Source organism: Sander lucioperca, chromosome 6 (genome assembly GCF_008315115.2).
Source record: "Sander lucioperca isolate FBNREF2018 chromosome 6, SLUC_FBN_1.2, whole genome shotgun sequence".
NCBI lineage: Eukaryota > Metazoa > Chordata > Actinopteri > Perciformes > Percidae > Sander > Sander lucioperca.
The window spans coordinates 6,967,999-6,986,006 of record NC_050178.1 but is presented as its reverse complement, the minus strand read 5'-3'; the positions used below and the strand labels follow the sequence as shown (position 1 = coordinate 6,986,006).

Sequence of the window (18,008 nt, the reverse complement as noted above, 5' to 3'; positions counted from 1 at the left end):
AAAATGAGGTAGTTGCAGCCTTCGATGCTCTGTGGGTTATAGAATAGTATAATGAAGTGAAGTGAATTGTTCTTTTTCCGGTCTGTGGATCCAAGGAATGAAAAAGCCTCATTAAGAAAGAGTGAGAATGACTCATGAACAGCATGACGCCAACTACAGGCCATAGCGATTGTGATTTCTCCATCTTCCCCCTCTTTCCTGTCTCCCTTCTATTATCTCTGTCCTTGACACCTTGGCAGTTCATAATAGGGATTTGTGAGCCACCAACCTACCAAAGTTCTATCAGTTCAACGCTAAGATCGAGCCAGAATCACAATATGACTTCACCGAGCTCTGTCTCTGGCAGTCTTGACTTTGATTAACTGCAATATCTGCTGTACTGTAAAGTACATATATGAGTTAGACTTTTTTTATTTTTTTTATTTTCTACTAGAGGTCATCTGACGAGTATAAAGAGTAGACGCACTAAACAGTAACAGTGTATGCTGTCATAATTGCTCAAATACTTCCCTCACAGCAAGACTTATCCGTGTAATGAGTGCTATAATACCCAGGATGCGTCCTGGGCGCCTTCCTTTAGAGGTTTTCCAGCAACTTCCAACTGGTTGGAGACCCCTGGGTACACCCACAACATGCTGGAGAGATAATATATCTCATCTGGTTTGGGATCGCCTCGGGATTCCCCAGGAGCAGTACCTGGACTACTTTGCCTTGCGTCCCGCCACCGCAACCCAGACCTGAATAACCGGCAGAAAATGAATGGATGGAGAGATATTATTTATGATTGCCCTTTAAAAGCTGTATCTATATACATGATGGATGGTGTTAATGTACAGCACAGAGCTTTCTATAATTATAGCTGACTCCTAATTATTTCTGTCTCAGATCGCAGCCTTGCAGGAGGCCTATGATGTCCTGTGCATCAAAAGCGGGATCACTGCAGTGCCATACTTCCTAATGAAGTACACAGATGACACTGTACAGATGGCTCCACTTGGAGACTGGGACACATTCTTCACTGATACTAAGAAGGTACTACTTCAGTTTGTTTTCTGGGGTTTTTATATTTTAAAGGTGCAATATGTAATACTGACAGCTAGCGTTTAAAATGGTTACTGCAGTCCAAATTGTCCATTGTCCCACAATGTCAATGTTAACTAGATGCTAGTCTTTCATTGCCAGACATTACTCCACAGCGCAGCAAAGTATGCTGGCTATGTTGACAGTCATAAAAGCCTGTGTTCTTGCAGAGCTCTGTACCCGCTGACAGTCACCCTTTCACGGCTTAAAATTACTGCAACGGCTGCTAAAAAGACGCGGCCCTCTGTACCAGACTTTCTGAACCCAGGTCACAGTCACCGTTTGTCGGCTACGGCCGCTGAACAGAAGCAGGGGAAGAAATTTTGGCAGGGGGGAGATTTTCGGTTCTACTACTTTCCTGACCCCGTTATGTATACAATTTAAATAAACATATAGCCTTTCTTCCATATGCCCAGTACAGAGCCCGTTGAAAATGTGCCTGTTTGGAACAGGTGATTGCTTGGCTTGTGGTATTGCTGCTTGTAGAATTCTTCAAAACCAAATTATACCCCAAAATGACTTACAGAAGGACCCCAAACCACTTAATATGCAACTCCACTGTATAGCCTACTACTGACTTACAGTGTAGGCTATGTCTACATCAGAGGCAGACATTGTAGCCTACTAATATATTTACCAGAGAGAGAGTGAGAGAGAGAGAGAGACTTCAGCAGGGGTGTTCATTTCCATACAGGTTTAGTGGCTTGACGGTTAACGATGAAGTATGGATTGGATTCGCGGGGGTATTTTGGCGACGGTAATGTTATTAGTGTTGTAAATTAGCAGTAGACTTAATTAACCCGACCCAGGGTGAGTCTGATGAAAACTGCTGTGTCTGTCCGGTTCAACTCTGAGATTTTCTCGCATTGCACAGCGCTGTGAAGGAATAATCTCCGAGATTATGCTATGTTATGTTCTGCCAGCTCACAGCAATTTAATACAATAGCAGGAAAAGAGTCAAAGGCTGTAACCCCCCCCCCCTGCTGTTGTAAAGCGTTCTGCATTTGGCGTCTGCGTGTGATGTGCACCTTCACCCCCAAACACGGACACACATACATAGACACACATACATACATACATACGTACAGATACATAGATAGCCTGCCTATAAGTCACGCTCTGTCTGCCACTTGTTGTCTGTAGCTGGTTGTGCTTTGCATGTGTGGGATTCTGAAACGTCCTTAAATTCAGGAATTGTCGTTTGTTTATTCAAACTCAAAGACAGTCCAAAGTAGTGCTACTTTGCACATTTTTGTGGGTCTGAGGTAGGGGTGTAACGGTACGTGTATTCGTACCGGACCGTTTCGGTACGGTGTGCACCGAACGGCCGAACGCAATCTTTTGTGTGCGGAACATAGGTCAATTTTCGTGTTTCCACACGAACATATTAAGTGGCGGAAGTCTCCGCATTCAGCGCAAATCCCGCCCTGCAGCTGATTCTAAAGTTTTCATTGGTCATGTCAATATGTCAATCACTGTACAGATTGCCTACACCAAACACTGATCTCTAAACCTACCCGCCGTCACTGTAACTTAAACCAATGAAATCGACTGCAGGGCGGGATTTCCGCTGAAGTGGTTTGGGGAAAAAAATTAAAATCACACACCGCGCGCTGTACAACAACATACACGGCACGCTTTAGCCCAGCCTCTCGCTAACTAGCGTCATGGCCAATGCCGACAAGCCGGAGCTTGAAGAGCCACCCATATCATTAAGGTTTCCTGTTTGGGAACACTTCGGTTTCCCAGTGAAATACGTCAACAGACAGACTGGTCGATAAGACGAAAGCAGTGTGCCGACGTTGCTCAGGAATGATCGGGTATGTTTCTGGCAACACTTCAAACTTGTTAACGCACTTGAAAAGGCATCACGCGAGTGTGAACATCACTACTACAAGGAAAAAAACAACCGTAATTCAAACGCAGCTCCCGTTGGCATTTAAACAGACCTTTGCTGGTAATTCCGATCGGGCCAACGCAATAACGAAAGCAGTTGGTGTTTTTATAGCAGCTGATCTACGACCATACTCGGTTGTTGACAAGCTGGGATTGATAATGCTGCACTGTAATCCATAGTTATTTATTTATATTTTTCATTATATTTTATTATGTGATATTGGTTTGAGACTGAGAGTATTTTATTTAGTGAAGAACTTTGCAGCAGTATTTTTCTTATTCTTTTTTTATTTTATATATATTTTATTTATTATATTTTATTAAAAAGTGTTTTAAAAAGTGTAAACAAATTGTTAAAAAAAAGTTTATAGTAATAAACAACCTGCAGTTTAATGTTTGCATTTCTTTCCCTTACTGTACCGAAAATGAACCGAACCGTGACTTTAAAACCGAGGTACGTACCGAACCGTGATTTTTGCATACCGTTACACCCCTAGTCTGAGATGTATTTCACATTTTAGCTGCCAAAGCTCTGCTGCTTTCTTTGACCCTGTCTGTGTCTGGTCCTGTGCTGTGCTCAGTCAGTGTGCAGTGTGAGAGGGGGAGTGGCCAGCGACTAGAGCAGCAAAAGCCAATGTGTGCTTCTTTTACCGATATATATATTTAACGATCTCTTTTGCATTTCTAATCCGAACGACGTCAAACTTGGCACTTACTCGTGCCCGTAGCAAGACTCCTGTCAAGTTTGAAATCCATCGGCCTAACGGTTCGAGAGATATGCGCATAACACACAGACAGACAGACACACGGACAGACAGACAGACGTTCCTTCAATTTATATATAGATTATAACTTTGTCTAAGTTAATGTGTAGATGAATAAAAATATTAGTTGTTGCATGATCTACAATATAATTTACTAAAAGCAGCTTGTCTATACACTGTACATTACACATTATGGTTACATGTCAGTTTGTAACAAAGTGGGAATCCTCTTACTGTCCAACATATCATAACCGTGTAGCTGGCAATGGTAACGTTAGCCACAACAACATTCCTTAACATACTATACATTGCAGAGAGACCATAGAGAAGGTAAGCTGGTGTCCCTATTCAACAATGCAGGCTGCATGGTTGTTTTGCCAAAGTTAAATTGCATGTTTTCATTATTAGGAAGCCAACTTGTGGTTTCTCTGGTGTCTGTCATGGTAATCAGCTGTGGCCCGCTTGTCCTGTCCTCCGGTAGCATTAGCAGTTAGTGTGTTAGCATGGCGGCATTAGCAAACAGCAGTCAGGATCACTTCACCGGCTGTGTCTCAATTATTTTGTGAGAAACTAACTTGAGTACTCTATATAATGTAATGCAAGCACACTAAAATTGAAATGACTGAAAATGCCCATCCCTACTACTAGCCGTGAAAAGCTCAATACTTAGTAAGCTGTTCAGGAGGAAATTATCCAACTCAGTGTCCTTTTGGGTTCAAGCTGTCTCCATCTTTTAAATGCATCTCCAATATTTATCCGTGTTTTACCACGTCTCTGGTCATGCTACTGTTTAGAAAGATGCCACGTTTTTTTTTTTTTTTTAAGGTCGGGTAGAATGAGTCATCTCTGGTAATTCAGTTCGTTTGGTTGCTGCTATGGCTGCAGCACAATGTTTTTGCGTGTTTGCGTTTTGTGTTTGGCAACCCAGGTGTCAAAATGAGCAGTTGAGGCTTAAGCATTCTTGTCAGAGAAGATAGTATTTCAACTTAACATGTTTCCTTAATATCTGATGATGTATATTTGTATTGATGATGTATTTTTGGATTTTGTTTTTTTCTAAGATTATATTTTTTGGGGGCTTTTCCCTTTATTAGACAGTGACAGTGGATAGACAGGAACGGGGGAGAGAGATGGGGCATGACACGCAGCAAAGGGCAGCAGGTCAGATTCAAACCCGCGCCGCTGCAAAGGACTCAGCCTAATGGGGGCGAACACTCTTACTGGGTGAGCTAGAGGCCACCCCCATTTTTGGATTTAATATAATAAAGACCTTTTAAAGCAACATAATTAAAACATTTCTGTAAGATTAGTTCAATAGTTTAAAAGAAATTTATGTTTTTCAAACTTTCTAATTTTCAAATATTGTAGGATTCTTCTGTAAAGTACTTTTTGTGGCCCATCCCTACCATCGGATTAAATGATATTGTGTTACACTCACTCTCATTCACACACACTTTGGTAATGTAAACACACCTTGTTGGTTTTTCTAGGTTACTGTGGCCGTCTATGATCCGTGTACTCTGTCTCAACATCCGGGCTGGCCTCTGAGAAATCTGCTGGTCCTCTTAGCTAACCGATGGTAAGCCCTACTCTCTCTCTCTCTCTCTGTGTGTGTGTGTGTGTGTGTGTGTGTGTGTGTGTGTGTGTGTGTGTGTGTGTGTGTTCTCAGAGGACTCACTGTTCACAAACAAAACATTATTTCACTATTGAATGTTTTTCAGCTTACACTGTCGACTTTATATAGGCACAAAGCCACAAAGTAAAAGACCGGAAATCTCTGCTTAACTAATTTCCTGACTGAAGTGTAGGGAGCAGGTTAGATTAAAGTTGCTGATATGAACTTCCAAAGTTAACGCCGTTGCTTGGATAGCTTTGTATCAGTATAAAAAACTAAAATAAAAGCTTTTCTGTCACAGTGAAAAAGTTGCTTAGGCTACACACTGGCTGCGTGATCGTGTCAGCTGCGTGGCGTGTCCGTTTTTATTTCGGCTCCCATGTTAACAGGTTAGAGCTTACACACTGCCTGCGTGACATGCATGTCTCAGGCGCGGCTCGAGCCGCGCCGCAAACGCGTGCATGCTAGAAATAGAACCAGCGCCTATTTTTCACGCGACACATAAGTGTGTTGGAAGCGTTTTCAGGCAAAATAGAATAGGAAAAGAGGTTTATATGTCATTTTGACACGAATACATATTAATAAATGACATGTTGATGTTTGAAAGTCTCTCAATTTTCAAATATTGCACCTGTCAATACGAACGAAATACTCTGTAGCCTATTTTGCTGTCAATCCTGCCGACGTTGTTTTTGCTGTAATCAAATCAGTATATATTTATGTTTAACATGAAGTATACTACTGCTTGAGTGCAGTAAATCAATGGGAAACATACATGTGTACAGACAAGGCTAGTGGCAGCAGCGCCGCATCGGACACGATTCTGGTGTGAATAGAAAATCCACGCAGCTGACACGCAACAGAAATGCCATGCTCACGCCACGCAGCCAGTGTGTAGCCGGCCTTAGCCACAGTGGTGTCGTAAGAGTTTAGCGAGAATGAGATAAACTGGATGAATAACACTTGTTCCTAGATCGCAGCACGCACTTGCAGAACATGACTGCTGCTGTTAAGATTGGGCTATTTGTCTACACAGCTGTAAATGTTCCTGATAAACAAGGTCCATTTTTTCAATATCTTACATGTGGCTGACGTCATGGTCTTAAAACTAAAGTCAGACTTTCCGAACAATTACATTTTTGATCTAGTCATCCTTGTCTGTAGTGTGAGGACTTCATTGCTATCTGACAAGATTATTTTATCCACCTAAAGATTTTCAGTATTATCACAAATTCCTCAAAAATGGACATTTGAGTGAGTTATCAGGGCACTGTGCTTGCGATCATTGCACCCCTTCCAAATGTATGTGAAATGTTATTTTTTGTTAACCCATGCCAGACCCACACCATAGGCTTTCTTATGTAAACACACACATGGCAAGGCAATGCATTTTGGGTAAATAATAATAATGTTTTGGTCCAATCCACCGTGTATTTGTGGTTTGAACAGGCTCTGTTCTTCCATTCAAAAGTTGAAGGAGGGGTCTGGTAGCAGGAAAAATGGGAGGGAATTATGTACAACTCCAGTATTAAATGTTAGTAAGTGAAGAACACACATGAGACTTTTTGTTTTGTGATTAAGAATAACACATTTCACAGCATTATAATGTTACAGCTCATATATTGTTAAGTGTTTACTGACTCAAGTTGTTGCAGAAATGATGGTGTTGTGTGGAAGTTGTGTGATATTCTACTGAAATATTTACAGAGGAAATATTTCAGCACATCAGTGGGGAATTGGTGCAGATTGTTGGATTAAATGTTTAGCAATACATCTAAGAATCAACATATGAGCATATTCAAATATTTACACAGATTAAAACAAGTGACATAATCTGCAGGTGTCATGCAGACATTTGAATCCCATGTCAGTTTGTAACTTTGCAATCAAGAGTTTATCTTGTGCCATGTGTTCACAACCCCATACTGAAGTTTTAAGAAATAAAGACAATTGGTCAAATTGCATTCTGAGATTATGGGAAACCACTTGAAAAGACTAATGCAATATTAGGAAAGTATAAATGAAACAATATTGTTAGCCAGTTATGAAAGAACTTGGCTATCTACAGTACCTAAAATAGTTTTCAGTTTGTAACTAGAGATGCACCGATTACAATTTTCTAGGCCGATTCCGATTTCTTTTGACCTGCCGATACCGATTTTAGCCAGTTCAGATTGCATTTTTTTCTAACCACTTTACAGCACACTATTATTTTTTTATCTTTTCTTTAATAGAACATTTTACATTTTGCATAGAACATAGAACATTTTTGAACAGATAAGCGATCGCTATAAAATAGAACTATATAAATTACTCCTGATGTGGGAAATTCACACACATCTAAAGTGCAATGTTACGGAAGAACCATTTCCTTCTTTTCACATCCAATATCCAACTAAAAAATTTTATATATATTTAGCAAACTAAACTTCTGTATGAAAACAGGTAATGGCAATACAATAATATATAAATAACTGCCTTGCAGTATAAAAATATTTCTCAAAACACACATACAGGCCTATTGCAATCACTTGTACATCAATGGCAAGTGTTTCTTCGCAAACCAAAGCATTTCGGCTTTGTCACCAGATATTGTTTCTTCTCTCATCTGCCACATGTCCAGCCAGGCTAAACAAGCGCTCACTGTTTAAATGTCAACAGTAACGTTACCTGAAAACAGCGTGTAGTTCCTTTTTTTTTAGCAAGTTTGCTTTATTTGTCATTGTGCATAAATATGAACAATACCGTTGCTGTCCTAGGGTGCCGTTACCTGAAACAGATGATTTAACGTCACTGCTCATTTTACACACAGTTAAGCAACAAAACTAAACGCTTAGGGAAGATTACTACATTTTTAATGTTGGTTTTGAGCGGTATGCACCTCCACAAACCTGGAAAGCATTTTAAACAGTAGCGTTAATACAGCGTGTCGGAGGAATACAACGTCTCCTTCAGCGGGGCGTCAGAGGCAGAGGGACCGCAGCATTCGCTAATGTTAGCTTCTTGTCTCATCTGGGGTCTGATAAACAGTACATTTATCAAATTCAGTGTGCCCAACGCTATTTTCCGATAAACTGTAGTTGTCATATTTCATGGGACCCGCGTGAGTGCGGTTTTCATCAGTTCGCCTGAGATCAGTAGAGCAGACGGCTCTGCAGAGCCGTTTATAATTACGACTTTATGACATTTCATAAACAGCTGAAGGAGCGACTGTGCCCTGCGTGTGCACGTGTGATGCTGATGTTGCACGATGTTAATCATGCGGCGCCCAAGTGCATTTGACCGGCATAAAATTGGCATATGTCAGACTGACCGGCCGGTCGCCGGTCATGGCCGATCATGTGAAAATCAGCCGATTCCTGTCACCAGCCGGTCAATCGGTGCTTCTCTAGTTGTAACAAATTTAGCCTCCTACTTACAAATATAATTCATTCAGGAATTTAAACAAAGTGTATTGCCCTCCACATTCCATTTTATCACTGTAACCAGTTCTTATCTTGTTGCAAGATAAGTAGATGTTTCCCTGGAATATACAACAAGAAGTATTATTTCAGGTACTTCGTCCAGTCCTTTTGCATGTTTTTGCCGTTTATGACAAATCACTAACCCTTATCTAGTATCAGTGCCGGCCATTTCCATTTATAGTTAATTAGCATGTGTTTACCTACATTCCAGGTAGACATTGTTTATTTTGATATGCTTTTATGTGCTTTACAAAGTGATGCAACTATTAAAAAGTTAAAACATACACACAGACAACAACAACACAGACACACAGACACACACACACACACACACACACACACACACACACACACACACACACACACACACAGTGCGTTTCACTATCTTTGTGGGGACCCGTCATTGACATAATGCATTCCCTATCCCCTTACCCTAACTTTAACCATCAAAACTAAATGCTTAACCTTAACCCTTACCCTCACCTTAACCATAACCTAATTCTAACCCTAATTCTAAAATCAAGTCTTGACCCTAAAACAGCCCTTTTAAAGTTGTGGGGTCCAGCATTTTGGCCCCACAAAGCTACCCGGACCCCACAAGTATACTGTATTCCCGGTTTTTGGACCCCACAAATATAGTTAAACAAGAACACATGCGTGTGCGCACACACACACACACACACACACACACACACACACACACACACACACACACACACACACACACACACACACATGCACACCAAGGACAAGGGGAAAAAGTCAAGTACCAGCTATCTTTTTGTCTTGAGTTTATTCTTAAAAGAAAATAGTGCAGGTGCAAACCTTAAATCAGCAGGAAGGCTCTCTTGCTTTAGGAGCATAGACACTGAATGCTCTATTGCCAGATTTTGAATGATTGGTGGTTCTCTGTGAAATCAAAGTCAAAGCTGTATAAGAATGGAGCTGGAAATGCAGATTGATTTACCACAGAAAAACAACATGATTTTGACAAAGATAGCACTGGACATGATGATGTCTGGGATGGATTACTAATCATAAACAAGAACAAACAACTATCAATCTCTCCAAATTGATCTTAATGTCTGAAGATTAATGAAAACATTGTTACATCACATCATTATATTGCAGCATCATTCAGAAATGTCACTGCATGAATTATCACTGCATTTGGGTCTACACGTTTCACTGCTGCAATTACAGTTCAGTTTGGATGTGCCTCTAGGTTTAGTTCCACAATCAGTCATTTTTTTTGTCCCACTTCTCCCCAGAGAGCTTAGTTTTTTCTGGCACTTGCTTTTTCAGATTTTTATTGCATAATTATTTTTCATGTAAACAAGGAACTCCCATATGGGCCAGTTAAGCAATATTGTTCGGTGATACCAATGGCTTATCAGCAGCAAATATATTAAGACAGTTTAGACCTCACACTCAGTAGTTAGAGGCGTTTTTTATCCAATACAAACTTCATCAATCTTGTGCTTGACTACACTTTCTCTCAGTGTTAAATATAAACTGTTGATACTGGCTTAGATAGGTGAAGATAGAATTACAATGTAGCTGCGATGTCTCGCTTATTGAGTTGTTTCACTGGAGTTTGATTTTGTAATGTGACTGTGGTCATTTAGTACCATATTAGGGGAAATGGCTTGGTATGTGGATACGTGTTGATCATATTGTTGTGAGTGCTCATTTATCTGGATGATGTTTCTTATATTAGAGAGGGAGAGAGTGTATATTCCATGTTAAGTTGTATTTCTGAGATTTTATTTTTATTTCGAGTGTACACTTTAGATCTTCTAAGCCGTGCATGCCGTGTGCTATTTTCATTTTTGACTTTTGCATAATCTTTATTTGTGTGTGTATGTCAGGGGCTCTAAGCTGGACACAGTGGAGGTGCTGTGTTTCAGGGACAGAACTCTGCAGGGAAGCCGCTCCATTCAGCACAGTGTCATCTTTCAGATAAAACTACCTGAGCTTCCTCTCATCTCAGGTAATGTGTGTGTGTGTGTGTGTGTGTGTGTGTGTGTGTGTGTGTGTGTGTGTGTGGGGTAATGTAACATGTATGTGTGTTGCTATGTCACATGTCTGTCTGTACATGCAGTTGTTCTTTGTCCATCTGAATACGTGTATTGTAACTGACTCACTAACCTCACTCTTGGCTTAGTTTCCACTAAGACTTTCTGCTTCCTTTTGAAGCCACACTAATCTCACACAGCTTCTCCATTCATTCATCATTTAAATGGTAATAGCAGGGTGAGAAACAGGGTGAAGGTTTTTGTTGAGTTCAGATGAGGTGTCTTTGTTTACCTCAGCCTACCTCTTCAGCACATCATGGCTTTTAATAAACTCACAGAGGATGTATTCATGCAACAAAAAATGATTCAGCTATTCTGTTTGGTATTGCATGGACAAATTTGGTATTGTTTTAAAAGGGATTAATCAATCTACCTCAGCCCAACTTTTCAGATACACCAGGCTCAGTTCTTGCCACAACCAAAAAGTGTTTTACTCTTCAGAAAGGTGAAATAAAGTTCATAAAAATGAACTTAGTCCAGAATCAATTTTAAACTGTTTATAATCCACACAATCTTTTTAAATTTTCCATGTCCAGACAACGTTTCACTGACCAGTGAAGAGTAAACAAGAGTGCTGATGCATGGTACCATCAAAACTATATGAGAAATAGAGGGTTCAGTGGACAAGAAAAAGAAAGTGAAAATGTCATGGCGTTAAATTGAGCAAATAAGTTTTAATAGTTTGAGAGCAGCTCTACACTAAAATATAGCATATACTGGTTCTGGCCACATCAATCTGTAACATATCATACTGCTACAACTCATTGCAATTAATCTAATCTTAATTTCAATTAATTAAATAATGTACCTGGACAATTGTTTTTTATTAATAAGAAGTTGGCTGGCATCACAAATGTCATGTAAACAAATTACCAATATGAACATATGAACTGGTCTCCGTAGTTAATAATCTGGGAGGATAAAGTGGTAAAGAAAGAGAGAGAGAGAGAGGGCAATGGCTGGTGGTCTTATTGTGTTTACAGCGCCAGTCATTGTATTCTTGAAGAGCTCATATAATGGTCATTTTCAGGTTCATAATTGTATTAAGATGTTGTACCGGAATAGGTTTACATGGTTTAATTTAAAAAAACAACATATTTGTATTGTATTTGTATTGTATTTGCACATTACTGCAGCTCGTCTTTTCACCCTGTGTGTTGAGCGCTCCATTTTAGCTACCGAGTGAGGCATCTCACTTCTGTTCCATCTTTGTTGGGAGTCGCACATGCGCAGTACCTAGTATCTTCAGGGCTCTGCTTTAACTAGCTTGGTTTGAGGGTGTGCCACACTAGCAGCTAGGCGAGCATTGTAATGCGTGTTACAAAGTGAAGCAAAATGACGCGCATTTGTCATGGAAGTAAAGGCTCGACTACAACAGAGCTGTTTGGAGCAGTTTGTGAACAGTGTTTTCTGTTGGAAATGTTGGGGTGGACTTTGGGCTTTTTCACTTTGTAAACCTATTACATGCACAAAAAGCTATATAACACAATAAAGGAAAGGGAAAAAGCATAATATGACCTCTTTAAACAAAATAAAAAACATGTTTTTCTCATCCATCCTCTACTGTACAATAACAACTATTGACAACAAGGTCTGTATATATTCCAGAATAACTAGGACATTGTCCCTGAAAAGACACATTGCTGTTGCATTTTCTAAATGTGTTTTCAGTGCTGTGAACACTGAAATCCCATTTACCTCCATTGTGTTGGGATGGATGCAAGACATGTCAGATATGGATTTATCAAAACTTCCAAAAACCAAAATTTCTGTCAAAGTGACTGTGTTTTTGTTATTTGGGTGAATCAACACTTTAACAGTTTTAATGTTTCGTTGTTTTTCTGAAAACCGGACATGTTATGCTTATTTTACACTGTTGATGTGTTTTGTTTTCACAGCATGTCCTAAGAGTGTAGGTTGGGAGAAGAACCCAAAGGGGGCCATGGGACCCAGGATGGTCAACCTCAGTGAATGCATGGACCCTAAAAGGTAATAAACATAATACAAATGTGTTTAGGTGTAAGGGTGTAACTGGACTTTGCCAGCCTACAGCCCAAAACACAATTCAACAATTAATAAATATAAAAAAGGAAATAATTAAGCTTTTTGAGCTTAACAATGGACAACGTAGATAATCTACAGCAAAGTATTTACCTTTTGGTGCTTTATGTTAAGGGGATGATTTGGATTCTTTTTTATTAAAGTTATATAAATCATGCATGCTGTGTCATCTGTTGCTGTGAAAAGTTAAAGTAAAACAACTTTGTTACCCTACGCAAGTATGCGAACGCAGACGCTTTTAAATACTCTAGATCGATTTCAGGCGTCCTTGCAAAAGCACCAGCTGCAGTTGGAGCGTTGCCACTAGATTGAAATAACAGGAAAAAGCTGACCCATGACCGTTTGTGTTCACTTCCTCTCAAAATAACCACGACTGACCAGTTTGACAAAGCTCTAGCTGTAGCCTACACCTTGAAACTGTGGTAATTGTAAAGATTTTCAGTGCTGCCAGGTTGAAGATGTGTGTGTGAAGCATCCATGTTTGACCAATAAATACACTTCATACCTTGTATTAAATCGCTTTAACATCTTCACTACATACATTATATGAGTCTGGACAGACATGGATGTAAATTGCAACTTGACTGGTTGGCGGAGGCATACAACCGCAAGGCGGGAATTCTAGTTTACTACTGTGGACATGGAAACGCTCTGATTAGCTCTATCTCACCCCCCTGAAGACTGACGTTACCTCCAAAGCGCACGCACAGTATGTTTACCTGGGACACGTGTTTGTGCCATCTGGGCCAGACATTGTCATTCCGGTCGCGTACTTGCGTGGACCATGTTTCGGGCCAAAGAGCTTCTTCAGCTTCTTCATTGATTGTCTACAGGCTTGCAGAGTCATCAGTTGATCTGAACCTGAAGCTAATGAGATGGAGGCTGGTTCCTTCCCTGGACCTGGACAAGGTGGTCACCACCAAGTGTCTTCTACTGGGAGCTGGGACTTTGGGCTGCAATGTAGCCAGGACTCTCCTGGTAAGGGTGAAAGGATACATGGATGAATTAACAGACATATAGATTTAAAGTAGATTAAAGTATGCAGGAATTTGACGCTGTGTTTTTAGGGCTTAGCAAATTGTGTAAAATCGTACATGACCAATAAGGTTTTAGCAGTGTAGTGTGATCTTGGCTTTTAAACCTTGTTTAATTAGCACGTTCCTGTGTTGTATCTGCTGTAATAGCACCAGACTTGTGATAGCAATGTGCCTCCATACTCATCAGAATGTCACAAATGAAGCGTCATTAATTGTTACAGAAGACTGGTGTTTAAAAAAGAAGGAAAAAAAGGTTATTAACACTGGAGAAATATATTGTTCTCCACAAACTCTTCCAGTGTCTCCTATCAGTGAGCTAGCTCAACATGACACAACTTAACAGGATTTACATGGATCGCTATCTCTGAATGACACTTTAATTTCCCCCACATTCTTTAAACCTGAACCGAATCGAAAGTTTCTTGATTAAAGTGGATTCAACTTTTGAATAATCTTGATGCAAAACCTAAAAATAAGAGTAAGAAACTGTGCTCCCTAAAGACACAACAGCTACAGATATAGTTCAATCAACTTTTTTGCTATGGACATTTTAGGAAACAGTCCAACCTGTCACTTTAATTGAATCCACTATCAAAAATACAAGTGGCAATTTAAACGTGTTGCTTTCCAAGTGCTGCAGTCTGTGACATCAGAGAAAGAATACCTCAACGGATATCTGATCGTTATGCATGTTAAATTGCCAGTGTACATATCATTGACATTCGTGGAGAGCAATCAGTAACTGCTAAGTCAGGATTTTGATTAACTATTTAATGTCTTGGCAAATACGAGCCCAGTTGATTATCAGTGAACCGCTACCAACTGTAGACAGAGTAATCAACATGTTCCACAGACTTTCACGAGTCCGTATTGTAATGGCTCTGCAAAATGTGAAGTCTTTCAAGGATCAACTTCATTGATAGCTGTTATCTGTTCTGATGATGTATGTAGCACCTTTTCAGGACAGATGGGACAGATAGCCTCCATCCAAATTAACCTGCAGTACAATCACTAATGTTTTTTATAAGCTTGTCGTCTCCCTTGACACCCCTAACCCTGCCCAACTCTTACTGGCTGAACTAGGCAAAAAAGTGTACCATGGAATTTGCTGGATACTGTAAACAAATTTGCCTAGTTGCCTTGCCTCAGTCATTCCCATCAGATTCTCATAGAAGCTATACGGTATTACAATTTATTTCCATCTACATTTATTTCTCTCCAGTAAGCTTGTCAGAAGCTGTGAGTTCTGATAACCCTGAATTGTTAACTTGTAAATGTTTTTGTTTTACTCATTGTATGCATATTTGTTTAGCTTCATAACAGCATAATTCAGGATTCTGTGATGTTATTCACATATTTTCAATGGCGTTTATCCAATAACACTAGGAATAACATAATGCTAATTTACATAAGAACCTATTGTCATTCTCTGTGTTTACTGTAAAGTCTGTTCCCCTAGCATCAATTCAGTGACCAGATCCAAAAGGCTAGTACTCTGTAGGTTTTTCCAGATATTTTTGCTACACCACAACCTGCTTGTAATGAAGTCAATTATTTTTTTATTTTTCAAAAACTAACTTAGACATTTAGCTTCGCTGTAGTTTGTTCAAATCTCACCTTTACTGTGTCACACCATCTTTAGATGTGGCCATCTATTTTATTTGGCTTACAATTGAAAATGTTAGGCTTGTATAATGCATAACCTTGAATGCAATGTTTTGTCCTTTTTTGAAGTAAATTGAACTGCAACTAACTGACATTAGAGTGTTGCCAGTGTATGGCTGCCTGCAGTTATAATGTTCATTTTAATTCACGTCTGTACGCTGTAAGCTTTTTTTGTGCCTGTAATTTACCGTTCTGAGGGCACTTTAGACACTCTTTCAGTCAGTTTAGACATGGAACATGCCTGTTGTAATATAATTGATAGTGTGGCTCTATGTTAGCATAGTGATATAAATACATATAGAATAACCTAAGGTTGTACTAACTGCTACTGATCCATCCATTATTTCAAAATGAAAGTGGCAAGTATTCATTTTGATATAAACACAAGGTACACAACCTCTCACTCATTGTCACTGAAGCGGCTTACAAACTGCTGCTTAGGACAATGCTCATGTCAGTGAAAAGTGGTTCAGTATTTCAAATGACTGTGTTTTGAAAATATGAATTACGTATGTTTCTCTTGTGTTCTCCAGGGATGGGGAGTGAGACACATCACATTTGTAGACAATGCAAAGATCTCCTACTCCAATCCAGTCCGACAGCCACTCTATGAGTTTGAAGACTGTCTTGGAGGAGGGAAGCCCAAAGCCATGGCAGCTGTTGACCGACTCACTAAAATCTTTCCTGGTGTGGTGAGTATGTAAAGTCAAATAAAAATGTCCAAGCTGTGGAATATGATCTCTCTTCGTATCTCTCTGGAAATCTGAGATCGTATCATTTAGGAATCTGTCCTTTGTCTTTAGTATTTATTTATATAGTTGACAAGTATTATGGTTTTGTTGATTTGTTACCTCTGTGTAGCAGCTTTTACAAAATGTTACTGCTGTACAACTGCATTGACATTATAATCAGAATTTTGTTTATGTTCATAATCATATTCCTGTATAATTGTATTCCTGTTGGATTGGTCGTGTCTGAGATGTGATGGCCAAACCATGCAGAAAATGAAGAGTTGTGTTACTTGCATATTAATGCTGGTGGTTTTATTAATTTGTTAATTGATGAGAGAGTTCTCTGGGGGAGATATGTCCCTGTATGACTAAATGAAAAGCAGCCAAACACTCACAGCACGGCTCTCTTTTAGTGTGAAAGCACCCATCTCTTATTAAACTACTTGAAATAACATAGACCGAATTGTTACATTGCGAAGCTAACCTAGGCATGATTCATCATAAAGCAGAATGTGGCTGTCAGATCTGCACACAGAAAAAGAGTCACGGTTGAGTGGCACCGGCATTCCAGGATCCAGCAAAGTCTCCAAAAAAGGACATCACAGCCACCGACATCCCGTGGCCAGTATTTTTCATGCAGTGAAAAAAATCAGGCAACAAACAGTCATACAGTATAAACAAACACCTGGCAAACTACTCAAAACCACCTCTGTGGTAGTTCCAGCTACACCAGGTGTCTCCAGGAGCACATTTTGCCATGATGACACACACACACACACACACACACACACACACACACACACACACACACACACACACACACACACACACACACACACACACACACACACACAGACTTACAATGCGAAAACAATATCAGTGTCGCTATAGCGACTGGTAAGTATGAATACAGAGCAGAAAAATGCATAAATTGAACCAAGATAAATTCACACAAGGTCACCATGTTGAAAAGGTAGTAAGCTGATTTAATATTTTTTTCTGTGGACAAATACTGTCACCTGACATTTTTGTCAAGGTCAGAGCTGGTTGAAGATCTCAGCAGTGGCAATCCTGGATTGTCATGAAAGGCTGTTTATCTTTTCAGGAAAGGATTTTTATTTTCCACAATCAGAATATTTTTGTCTTTCTTGCCTGCAAGTGGAAATTGGAATATGATCTCTGCAACCTGAAATCACCTTCTCAATGCATAGCAACACTTACGTCAAAGTGAAATGTAAATTCAAGACTTGGTTAACAGCTCCCACTGTTGAAATGTGGAGAGCGAAGGCAGTAGGCAACTGATTTAGTAAAAGTGGCCTTCTTTCTTGTTAAGATCTCACAATTCATCTTTGCCCTTTTCTTTCCGTCTCTTGACTATGCAATTACTCTTGGCATTTCCATTTGCCTCACTGAGTCTGCAATCCCTGCCGATAGTCACAGTAATAGAAATTTGACAATGGACATAAAAGTCATTGAATATGTTTGGAAGTGGTGATTTAAGATTTCCTTTTCATACTTACTCTACCATCGACTTATAGAGGAGAGTCAAATACACACTGGCCTCATGTCAGCTGTGGCGATGATGTGATGACACATTCCTGTTTGGTGACTGCATCT

General features: G+C 39.7%; 1 protein-coding gene across 2 annotated transcripts in view; it reads left to right on the top strand.

Annotated features, from left to right (window-relative positions):
* Positions 1–18,008, top strand: part of atg7 (ATG7 autophagy related 7 homolog (S. cerevisiae)) — a 68,148-nt gene that overhangs the window by 4,878 nt on the left and 45,262 nt on the right. For both annotated transcript variants that reach the window (XM_031301656.2, XM_031301655.2), the window contains exons 7-12: positions 886–1,032; positions 5,231–5,319; positions 10,691–10,812; positions 12,796–12,886; positions 13,792–13,936; positions 16,194–16,352. In XM_031301656.2, coding sequence (XP_031157516.1) covers positions 886–1,032; positions 5,231–5,319; positions 10,691–10,812; positions 12,796–12,886; positions 13,792–13,936; positions 16,194–16,352 — 753 coding nt within the window. The remainder of the gene's footprint in view (positions 1–885; positions 1,033–5,230; positions 5,320–10,690; positions 10,813–12,795; positions 12,887–13,791; positions 13,937–16,193; positions 16,353–18,008) is intronic.